This window comes from Nycticebus coucang, chromosome 17 (assembly GCF_027406575.1).
Source record: "Nycticebus coucang isolate mNycCou1 chromosome 17, mNycCou1.pri, whole genome shotgun sequence".
In the NCBI taxonomy this organism is placed as follows: Eukaryota; Metazoa; Chordata; class Mammalia; order Primates; family Lorisidae; genus Nycticebus; species Nycticebus coucang.
In genome coordinates, this window is record NC_069796.1 from 31038454 (window position 1) to 31051042 (window position 12589).

Consider the following 12589-nt stretch of genomic DNA (forward strand, 5'->3'; position numbering starts at 1 on the left):
GACCCATGGCCAGCAAGTTCAGAATTTCTGTAATCAAAAAATGACACCTGGGCTAGGGGAACCAGATTTTTAAAGAAGAGTACTACTGCACCCTAAAACACAAAACCGGAGTTGCATGAAAAGCGCAAGGTTAGAGTTGGAAAAGTGTAAAGAGCACAGTGTTTATAAACTTTAATACAGAAAATCTATTTGATATTTATTAAACTTAGTTTCTCCAGCTATGGTTTGGCATTATACAAAGCATTTTAATGACACAGTAGAGTTAAAAAGATCTTTACAAATTGAAATGTGATACCCTTGTTCTCCAAATATTTTAATTGCCATAAATTTGTTTAAAAATACACATTAAACGCATGTTTGACACTCTAAACTTTCTATAATTTCAATACCACAAAATACATATAATATACTATACAGATGTGGAAAAATCTAGTTAGTATATAATACTTTGCTCACCATTAACAGCTTTATTATGTGAAATGCACATACTGACTTAGAAATCCTAGCTTTTAAGCCCCAAAGTACCTCTGAAATTTTAATGTATTGCAACAAATAAAAATCACAGTATATAATTGAAATTTTGGTTGAAAATGTCAGATGCCTAAATATTTTGGGTAAAAGAAATGTAAAACAGGCGACGCCTATGGCACAAGGAGTAGGGTGCCAGCGCCATATACCAGAGGTGGTGGGTTCAAACCCAGCCCTGGCCAAAAACTGCAAAAAAAAAGAAATGTAAAATACAGATTTGGATCATGTACAAAACAAAGGCATCCTATCAGTCACTAACAGTACCTTTCTGCAGAATCAATAGGCTTTTAATTTACTGGCAGTATTTCCTCCCCTCCAAAATACTCCCCAAATATCAAACCATTATTTACCAAATAATTTTAATCTCAAATAAAAGGATTTTCAATAAATATATAAGTATTTCTATCCTCCATATACAAAATTTCCTAAAACAATTCAAAAAGGAGGCTAGATACAAATTTTCATAACTGTGCTTACCAACCACACAGCTGGCCCTCAAAGGTGGTGCCTTTTCAGGCACTGTCAATTAGGCCAACTCTGTTGGTGAGCCCCCCCCCCACCCCATCTTAGTACTGTTGAATGCAAATGTCAATGATCTGCCAGGTGTGTGCATAAAGTTGTAAAATGGGAACACTTCTTGAACAGCAACAACAAACTCAACAGTATGGATAACCATGGCATTGATTTGAAAGGCAGCATTTCCAAATAGATATTTTCCAGAGAGGAACATAACAGGTAGAAAATTCCAATGGTTAAAAGCTGAAAAGAAACCCCACATGGAAGCAGTAAGAGGTCAAAAAACTGAATATAACTACAATTTCTGGGTGGGAGCTTTTCCACGTTTAGAAAGCTTTTTTTGTTTTTGTTTTAAGAATGGCAAGTTATGCTTAGCTGAACAATGGTGACAGGGAGAGGTCTATGCTGACATTCCCAAAGTCAACTGTTTATGTTGTGACTACTAAGGTTGCTATTTTACAATGCTTAAAGATCTCTAAGACTTGCTTTAGACTTAAAACTGCAATACCTCATTCTGTGACCAAATTCCATTAAAAGAGATTGCTATTCTTCCTCTCTTTACTGGAGATAGCAAGTTCTTTTGAATTAACCCTAGAGTTTCATATGAATAGGAGCTCAATAAGACCAGCACCTTAGTAGATGGTCTAGAGGTCTAAAATGAATTTCTCCGTTAGTGAATATGTGAAAGATGTGCTCAACAAACATGAACAACTTGCTCTCTTGTCACTACATATTCAAAGCTGTTCAATAATTAGCTCTTTAATCAATTTTACTGAATAGCAACCTTGGATGTACAATATTACTAGAAAAAAGTCTGCCTCTCCAACACACTGATGCATAAAGTCAAAATGAAATCTGTGTTCCATGTAGGAAATATGAGTTATAGGAGTCTATATGGATTTGAAATGCTCTGGCTCCCCAAGTTACTTAAGTTTTTTTAAAAAACATCACCACAGTGCCAGAACAGTCATCTCCAGCAGATGATCCTGGGACCCAGACACAAACTCCTATGAATCAAAATACACAATGAGGCCATTTTGTTCAATTAGCAACTGGAAAATTAAAATCCTTCCCACCCTGTAAGAGCCCTATTACACTACAGAAGGACTCAAATGTATTTTAATAGTCATTTTACTACAAATCATAGTAATTAAGCTCTAACACTCTAAGGGAATACACATTGCACCCTTGAACATTAATGTTCAAGGTGTCGACAAGAAAGTGTCTTAGATCAATTTAATAAATAATGTGGAAATAGTTGCACTAAGCTAAAATACTAAACACACACATTTTTGACGAACTAATCTCATGTTTTCATACATACGTACATATATATAAAGTGTGTATGTGTACATAATTTTAAGATCCAAAGTTGCATACCCTCACACCTAGAAGAGTGCACAGTGTACCCCTCCTCTACATAACTAGGCATCACTGAGTGGAACAATCACCGGCGGCTCTGAAACTCCACAGAGCACTGGCCTCCAGAGCTAGCATTTTCATTTATAACAGTTGCCTTCCATAGGCTCGTGCTTCATGATGCAAGCTCGTTCATTAAGTTAATGTACCAAAGTTTCAGTCATTAAATACAAAATGATGCTGTCTGACCACGCTGATTAAACCTTGAATGAAAAGAAATGAACAACAATTTAAAAAAAAACTGTGAATCTAATAAAGCCACAAGTGTGACACTCAAGGTGCAGCCCAGATGCCTAGGGATCTATCTGTGCAAAAGCTTTCCAGAAACACAGGCGCGTGTGGGCACGTGCACACATTACGCTAAATTGCTTTTACACTGGAGAATTAAATCAGTGGTGGTCAAACTTCTCCAGTCTTCGGCAGCTATAGCTGTAAATTTATCTGAAAGTACTCATGCTTATGTAGTTGGTTCTTGGCTACTTGCCCAGAAAAAGGTGGCACTGAGGCAAGGAATGGACTGGATGCTCTCCAGCCAGACTAGAGCCTGGACCGAGCTGTGAAAGTCTGAATCACCTGAAAGGGATTGCTCCCCACAGCCTGGCCCAGGCAAGACTACTTTGACAACTTCATCCATTGTAAAGAGTCCAATGTGTAGGATGCTGCCTTCTGGCACACAAGTGTGGTTGTAAAGAGCAGTCAACAGAGTAATTGTTAAAATAGTTGCTATATAGTATTTCTATAATTAACTATATATTAAGTACAAGTCTTAGACTAAGTTTTTAGCCACTTGTCAAATTCAGTTTTAAATGGTTAGAAAACACTGAGGACACCTACTGAGGAGGGAGGAATGGTCACCTGTAAAGGAGTCCAAAGAATGTGCTAGAGCAGATTGATGACACAGACAGGACACTTGAGAAGACAGACACGGAGGATACAGAGTAGTATTTCCACAGCTTTGACAATGAAAGTTCAATTATTTAGAATAAGATTTTGATCCACCACCCATTACTATCTTGTGGGAAAAACCCTCCACAATGAAAAGCTTAAAAAATTCATTCTCTAAGAATTAACATCATTTTAAAGAGAAAATATCTTATAGAGCAGCACCATAAAACATGCAGGAAATTCGGCTTTAACAAAGTTATCAGTGTGACCCAAGAAGTGCTCCTGCTGCCTTTCAGGACACACAAGAGACTAGAATACACTAGAACTGAGAGGTGCCCCACTGGCTGTTGTTGAAAGTCTAAAACCCCATAGGATACTTTTTCCACTTCTAAGACATCACTGCAAATTAAGGAATCAGAGAAATCAGGACAGGACATACATGTACCTGCTTAACAAAAGTTATTTCTTACTAAACAGCTATCATGATCGCTGAGTTGTTCTCTTAAGGAAAACTGTTCCTAGAACACACTAAGATTAAATTAAAAAGGTATCAGAGGCAATTTATCCAAAGGAAAAAGATTAAATTCAACATAATTTGTATATTTCCATCTTCAGTGATGTAAAAACAACTTGAGGTACAAAACAATTAAGAAGCTCTATAAATATGAGGCCACAGGACAATGAAGTACACTAGCTTCAGAAATAAGAGTAAAAAAAAAGACTCACACACAAAAGATTCACTGCACCATTGGACTGGGAGCTTTTCTATCCCTTCTTCCCCCTTTCCCATTTCAAGCCTTAGCAATCAACTACAAATAGTGGGGCAATGTTTTTTATTTTCTTCTCTCAATGGATGGGTTTATTTTTGGAATGGGAAGAAGGACAAATTGTTTTTTTAAGCAGCATCACCCAATTGGTTAGACTAAGTCATGTATTAAAGCATTAGCTTTTCTAAAAGACTTAATCTTTATGTGACCCTAAAGGAAGATTTAAGAGGAAGAGAATTTAACATTATTACTGTAGAAGACCAACCAGTTATGAACAATCTGGTCCTAGTGTAAAACTTTATCTGTAAACAATCCATAGAGTCTTCATTTAAAGGTAAGATTTAAGGCACACCATATATGATAGGGGCATTAAAAACAAAGTATATATAGAGGGTAAACGTCTTACCTTTGACTCCTATATGCACCTTGTAGGGAAAGGTACTCAGATATACAACTCTTACAGAGCTGGCTTCTTAAGCTCTATCCCCGTTCCCCTCCCTTTCCCAAGACAGCTCACATTAAACCAAGTTAGGTACTTTCCTAGTGTGAATTTTCTGATCCCATCAGAAACATACATCATTGATGAGGGCCTTCATAATACAAAGGGAATAAATACAACACAGACTTTAAAAGGAAAAATTCATCATCTCTACATCAGGCATTAGAACTGTAAGTTGTATACCAAAAGCACATACACCAAAGCTCCAGCCCATTTGTACATCAGTCACTGTATGCACGTATCAGAGCATCACAATCTAGTAGGAGGAAAACAAAAATCTAAATAAGATTTTAACCTTCAAACATTATCAATTAAAGAGACACAGGCAGCAATCCTCAGGAGTTGGATCATCCTTTTTTCCCCACAGTCACGTATTGTTTCCATTAGGTATCAAATGATTAGCAACAAAAAGGAACACACGAGCTGGGCATACTGTGTGCACCTGTTATGCTGGCTTACTCACACCTGTAATCCCAGCTACTTGGGAAGTTTGCTTGAGCCCAGGAGTTCAAGATCAGCCTGGGCAACACAGTAAGATCCCATCTCTTAAAAAAACAAAACATTGTTTTAATAAAATCCATGAAGTTCAAGATTGTCCTTTTATGAAACTTCAACATGATATGCATCTTCTACAAAGTTTGCCTGCCCTCTTTTGTAATGCATTAAATGCAAGGAATAGTCACCTTGTGATTGCTGTAGTGTTATTAACACACATTCACAGTTTATGAAATAATGCATATCAAATCAGACACATTTCATCTTACATCCACGTTGAATGCCAATCTTCTCACATATATAAGTGATTTTTCATGTGTAGAAGAATATCCTTAATACCATAAAGTCTACAATAAGAAAATTGTAGTTAAGATTTCAAATAATAACATCAGGTAGTAGGTGTAAAAAGAAGATGTCCTATTTTAGGTGAACCAATTCTTACTCTTAGAAGAGCTACCACAAAGACATTAGGTAACAAATCTCCCAAAGTATATAAATAAAAATGTCTACCTTAAATTTATGCTAAATATTCAACAAAGTAAATTTACAGACAGAAATAACTAAGTTTTAAACTAGCCCCAATCTGGGAACTTAAAAAAATTAAAATAAATATAATTTCAACTGATTAGTTATGAATTGCAACTGGAATTTCGATCTTATTACAGATCACTGAAACCATCTTACCAATGTGCTGCAGATTTAAAAGCATTTAAATAATTTTTCACATTGGGAATATTAAAGGGGCCAATCGACATGATGGCATTGGGTTATAAAAACAACACATGAACCAAGGAGGAGAAAACCATTCCTTATTCTTAGTGTCGACTAGGTGGCGTGGTATGGCAGTTTTCCTTCGTGATGTGACACAGTGTTGTGGAGAAAATCAGAGGCAACGAGAATGTGTTCAGTTCAAGATATCAACTTGGCATCCTGGCGAAGCCAGTGCAGTCCCTGCCGGGTGTAACGAACTAGATCTGTCATGATGCTTGCGTTAAAGATGAGAGGGCCCATTACTTTATCCAGTTCAGCAAAGAATTCTAGAAAACCAAAACATTTGTTAAATGATGCATGGTCTTTGAATTATTGCTCTAAAATCTGAGGATAGACTATAGAATAGCATTCATATGAAGTCAAATAATACTGCCTATCCCACTAAAATGATTACTATCCATGTCTCAGAACAAATCATTCCAGTCTCTCAAGTTATACTGTTCTCTAAGTCTGTGATCTCCAACACCCAGGCCAAGGTTTATAGCTGTTAGGAACCAGCGGCACAGCAGGTGAGCAGCAGGCCAGCCTGCAAAGCTTCACCTGTATTTATAGCTATTCCCCATCATTCGCACCACCAAATGAGTTCCACTTCCAATCAGATCAGGGGCAGCATTAGATTCTCATAGGAGCATGAACCCTACTGAGCATGTGAGGGATCTAGGCTGTGTGCGCCTTATGAAAATCCACACCATTCCCCATCCATTGAAAAACCGTCTTCCACGAAACTGGTCCCTGGTGCCAAAAAGGTTGGGGACTGCTGCCCTTAGTCATGTAACACATAAATAGAATGTATGGCCAGACAATCCACTGATATATATTGCTACTAAGCCATAAACACAATTAAAATGAAGACTTAGTGCCACAATATATTGATTTTCTTTTTTGAGACAGAATTTCACTATGTCGCCCTCAGTAGAGTGCCGTAGCTTCACAGCTCAGAGCAACCTCAAACTCTTGGGCTTAAGCAATTCTCCTGCCTCAGCCTCCTGAGTAGCTGGGACTACAGGCGCCCATCACTACACCTGGCTATTTTGTTGTTGTTGTCATTGTCACTATTTAGCAGGCCTGGGCAGGGTTCGAACTTGCCAGCCCCAGTGTATGTGGCCGGCACCCTAACCACTGAGCTACAGACATCGAGCCTATTATTTGATTCTTAAAACATTTTTTTTTTTTTGTGGTTTTTGGCCGGGGCTGGGTTTGAACCCGCCACCTCCGGCATATGGGACCGGCGCCCTACTCACTGAGCCACAGGTGCCGCCCTTAAAACATTTTGTGTACTGTTTTTGTATAAGAAGCAAGTGATAACAAAAGAAAATATGTTCTTTGCATGTTTCCCATAACATCTAGCCCCTGTAAGGTTAGATACTTATGATAGCCAGCCTGTATCAACCTTTCAGCTATAATCACATGCCATGTACCACTGATAAACTAAATCCCACGACAGTAATTTAAGAAATAGAAAAGGGGGCAGCGCTTGTGGCTCAAAGGGGTAGGGTGCTGGTCCCATACGCCGGAGGTGGCGGGTTCAAGCTCAGCCCCAGCCAAAAACCACAAAAAAAAAAAAAAAGAAATAGAAAAGGATTCCTCCTCTGTGAACAAATACAGGCTGGTGAACCTGTGAAAGGCTACACCACTGAGTGGAGGAGGGAACAACAATATCCTAAGATTTGATCCCAAAGTGATTTGGGGGGCAGATAAGGGAAAAAAGGACTAATAAGAGGGTCTTCAGATGTGCAGGGAAAAAAAGAGGCAAAATGCCCAGTGACTTTTCTATTCCCTAATATAATAATGGAACCAGGCAATGATAGTTAGTGGATGCTTATGTTAAAGTAAATAGAGATTCTGGCCTGGCACAGTGGCTCACGATTATAATCCTAGTACTTTGGGAGGCTGATGTGGGTGGATTGCTTGAGCTTAGGAGTTCAAAACTAGTCTGAGCAAGAGCTGAGACCCCATCTGTACTAAAATATAGAAAAACTAGCAGAGTGTCATGGCAGGCACCACCTACTTGGGAAGCTGAGGCAAGAGGATATCTTGAGACCTAGAGTTTGAGGTTGCCATGAGCTATGGTGACACCATGGCAATCTACCCCAGGGCAACAGAGACTCTGTCTCAAAAAAAAAGTATAATAGGGATTCTTACATCAAATTGACCAGGCTGATACTACCTGATTGAAATTCAATCTACTGGGGTGGCGCCTGTGGCTCAAAGGAGTAGGGCGCTGGCCCCATATGCCGGAGGTGGCGGGTTCAAACCCAGCCCCGGCCAAAACCACAAAAAACAAAAAATAAGAAAAAAAGAAATTCAATCTACTAACCAAATTTAATATCACCAAATAGTGATAACTTGCCTCCTGATATGATGCAATACTGAAACATTCTTAACTGAAACGCTGAACTCCTGAATGTAATCAAGTCTCAAGAGGTAATTACCAATATAAGAAAAGAAGAGGGATGGAACGATAACTGACAGCATGATGAAGTAATTTGTCAAATCCGGAATATGACACACTCTATGGCCTGGATTAACCTCCAAAGTCAATGGCATGGCAAAAAAAAAAAAAAAAGGTGGGGAGCAGAGAAAGACACTTAAACTTATAATGAAATTCAATGTGCAGACCTTGGTTGGATTCTGCTTGAAATAAATGCAACTATTAAAAAAAAGACACATTTGACACAGCAGGAGAAATATTATGTATGGTAGAGTAGGTATTAGATGATGTAAAAGAGTTATTAACTTAGCTACGTCTTGTTTGTGAAAAGTTCTTATCACTTAAGGATGCCCAGCAAAGCATTTTCAGGTGAAATGTCCATGCTATCTGGTATTTGCTTTATAATACTCCCAAGGTTAAGAAAAGTATGAGAGAGGGAGGGAGGGAGGGAAGGAAGGGGTGAAGGAAGGAAAGCAGGGAGGGAGGTGAAACAAGACTGGCAAAATGTTGTATTGCTGAAGCTAAAGATGAATGAAAGTTAAATGGGGTTTACTGTATTAATTCTCTCTCCTTTAGTCAATGTTTGAAAATTTCCCAAAAAAGTGGGGGAGAGAGGCTAGAAAACTGGCATCAGGGAGAAGAATGAAAAGTAGGGGTGACTTAAAAGAAATTCTAGCTCTATAACTTTTCCTGGGGAATACTGACAATGTTTAAAATTTGGGGAACAAATAATGTTTTCATAAACACAACTTTATGTTAAATGTTGGGGTCCCTCTTCTACCTTTCACATACCCTTCTTAGGGTTATGAATCTTTCTTTCTTTCTTTTTTTTTTTTGAGACAGAGTCTCACTATGTCACCCTTGGTAGAGTGCTGTAGCATCACAGCTCACAGCAACCTCAAACTCTTGGGGTTAGAGATTCTCTTGCCTCAGCCTCCCAAGTAGCTGGGACTATAGGCGCCTGCCACAACACCTGGCTATTTTTTGGTTGCAGTTGCCATTGTTGTTTAGCAGGCCTGGGCCAGGCTTGACCCTGCCAGCCTTGGTGTATGTGGCTGGCGCCCTACTCACTGAGCTATGGGTGCCGAGCTAAATATAAATCTTTCATTTTCATCTGGTAATCAGATGAAATCAGGTAATTGTTCATACTACAAGAATTTAAATGTACTCTGTGACAAAAGGGCACTTGACTGATTGGCTACTTTGTTGTATTTCTGCAAAGAATCTATTTGAACAGATGCTACATACACATATTTGCTAATAATACCTACAGTATTTTTCCCTAGGATCTTTTTTTATTTTCAGCTGGGGCTGGGTTTGAACCTGCCACCTCCGGCATATGGGGCCAGTGCCCTACTCTGTTGAGCCACAGGTGCCGCCTTTTTTTTTTGTTAGAGACAGAGTCTTACTCCGTCACCCAGGCTAGAGTGCCATCATAGCTCATAGCAACCTCAAACTCTTGAGCTTAAGCAACCCTCCTGTCCCAGCCTCCCGACTGGCTGGGACTACAGGAATCTACCACCATGCCCGGCTAATTTTCTATTTTTAGTAGAGATAGCGTCTTGCTTTTGCTCAGGCTGTTCTCGAACTCCTGAGCTCAAGGGATCCACCCACCTTGATCTCCCAGAATGCTGGGAGATTACAAGAATGAATGAACCACCTCTCCTGGCCTTTCCTAAGATCTTTAAATACTTTATAATTCTCAATATCCTTAGTTGGGAACATAATAAACTTATAAGGTGCAAAGCCCCAAACAACTGAATTTTAAAGAATGCTAAGAAATCCATTAATTGGCTTGGTGCCTGTAGCTCACTGGTTAGGGCGCTGGCCACACACACCAGGCCTGCTAAACAACGATAACTACAACAAAAAATAGGTGGGTATTGTGGTGAGTACGTATAGTCCCAGCTACTTGGGAGGCTGAGGCAAGAGACTCGCTTAAGCCCAAGAGTTAGAGCAGGCATCCTCAAACTGTGGCCTGCAGGCCACAAGAAGCAGTATGAATTATATTGGTTCCTGTTTTGTTTTTTACTTCAAAATAAGATATGTGCAGTCTGCATAGGAATTTTTTTGTTTGTTTGTTTGTTTTTTTTTTTGTAGAGACAGAGTCTCACTTTACCGCCCTCGGGTAGAGTGCTGTGGCGTCACACAGCTCACAGCAACCTCTAACTCTTGGGCTTACGCGATTCTCCTGCCTCAGCCTCCCGAGCAGCTGGGACTACAGGCGCCCGCCACAACGCCCGGCTATTTTTTTGTTGCAGTTTGGCTGGGGCTGGGCTTGAACCCGCCACCCTCGGCACATGGGGCCGGCGCCCTACTCACTGAACCACAGGCGCCGCCAGTCTGCATAGGAATTTGTTCATAGTTTTTTTTTTAAACCATAGTCCAGCCCTCCAACGGTCTGAAGGACAGTGAATTGGCCCCCTGTTTAAAAAGTTTGAGGACGCCTGAGTTAGAGGTTGCTGTGAGCTGTTGACACCACAGCATTCTACCAAGGGCAACATAATGAAACCCTGTCTCAAAAAAAAAAAATAAATAAAAATTTTCCTTACCTCCTCTATTGCGTTAAGTTTCAATATACCTAAAAATCCTGTATAAATGGGCAGCGCCTGTGGCTCAGTCGGTAGGGCGCCAGCCCCATATGCGGGGGGTGGCGGGTTCAAACCTGGCCCCGGCCAAACTGCAACCAAAAAATAGCCGGGCGTTGTGGCGGGCGCCTGTAGTCCCAGCTACTCAGGAGGCTGAGGCAAGAGAATCGCTTAGGCCCAGAAGTTGGAGGTTGCTGTGAGCTGTGTGAAGCCACGGCACTCTATTGAGGGCCATAAAGTGAGACTCTGTCTCTACAAAAAAACAAAACAAACAAAAAAAAATCCTGTATAAATGTGCTTTCTTATACATTAACAGATGTATAAGAAGTGTAGACATAATCCTACGCCCATAGCCAAATTTACCATTAACTATCCTAGAATAGGACACATATTTTTTTTAGTTTTATAGAATAAGCTGCATTTAATGTGCCAGAATTGAGGTATATTTGTCTAAGACCAAGAACTATTTTCAGTTTAGTTTGTGTCACCAGCATGATAAGTATTTTTATACCAAATTCAATTACATTTAGAGCAAACTGATTATCATTAAATCTAAATTATATAATAAAATTAAATACAGACCAAACATTTAGTTAACTAAATTATAAAAATTCTGGTCAGGCGTGGTGACTCACATCTGTAATCCTAGCACTCTGGGAGGCTGAGGTGGGTCGAATGCCTGAGCTCAGCAGTATGAGACAGCTGGAGGAAGAGCAAGACCCTGTCTTTATTAAAAATAGAACAACTAGCCAGGCGCTATGGCATATGTCTATAGTCATAGCTACTTGGAAGGCTGAGGCAAGAGGGTTACTCAAGCCCAAGAGTTTGAGGTTGCTGTGAGCTACAACGATGCTGTGACACTCTACCCAAGGCAACAGAGTAAGACTTTTATGTCAAAAAAAAAAAAAAAAAAATTTTGTTTTTAAATTCCTTTGAATAATTCCATCTCTCAAGTATATGCAGAGGCCTGCCTACCTTTTTGCTCTTTGGAAAGCTGTTCAGCTTGGTCCCAAATTTCGGTGGCATAGAGGAAGTTGGATGTAACCTGAACATAGCTGGCTGCCATGTGGTGGATCCTCTGCGGAATGGTTACTGAAGAACCACTTGCTGAAGCACTAGTGGCTCCAGAAGAATGATTTCCTGAATTGCCTGGTGAAAGCTTTGGAGAAACAGGAGAAGGCATCCCAACAGCTTTGCTACAAACAGAGAAACAGAAAGTATGTTCATAAGGACACAGTGAACATTATGAAATCAATATACTATTGACCCTTCCCATATGAAGACTTTTTTTTTTTTTTTGGCAGTTTCTAGTCGGGGCTGGGTTTGAACCTGCCACCTCCGGCATATGGGGCTGGTGCCCTACTCCTTTGAGCCACAGGTGCCGCCCCCATATGAAGACTTTATTTGCTTTTTGGAGACAAAATCTAACTTTCTTGCCCCAAGAAGAGTGTCGTGGCATCATAGCTCACAGCAACCTCAAACTCTTTGAGCTTAAGTGATCCTCTTGCTTTAGCTTCCCAAGTAGCTGGGACCATAGGTGCCCGCCACAATGCCTGGCTTGTTTTAGAGACAGGGTCTCACTCTTGCTCAGGCTGGTCTTGAACTCATGAGCTCAAATGACCCACCTGCCTCGGCCTCCCAGAGTGCTGGTATTATAGGCGTGAGCTACTGCACCCAGACCCCCTTTATG

General features: G+C 40.1%; 1 protein-coding gene across 4 annotated transcripts in view; it reads right to left on the minus strand.

Moving 5' to 3' along the window:
• Positions 1–156: 156 nt before the first annotated feature.
• Positions 157–12589, minus strand: part of AFF4 (ALF transcription elongation factor 4) — an 88119-nt gene continuing 75686 nt past the window's right edge. For all 4 annotated transcript variants that reach the window (XM_053567193.1, XM_053567191.1, XM_053567189.1 and 1 more), the window contains 2 exons: positions 11875–12095; positions 157–6146 (listed from right to left, as the gene is read on the minus strand). In XM_053567193.1, the coding sequence (XP_053423168.1) occupies positions 6019–6146; positions 11875–12095 (349 nt within the window). In that variant the 3' untranslated portion in view covers positions 157–6018. The remainder of the gene's footprint in view (positions 6147–11874; positions 12096–12589) is intronic.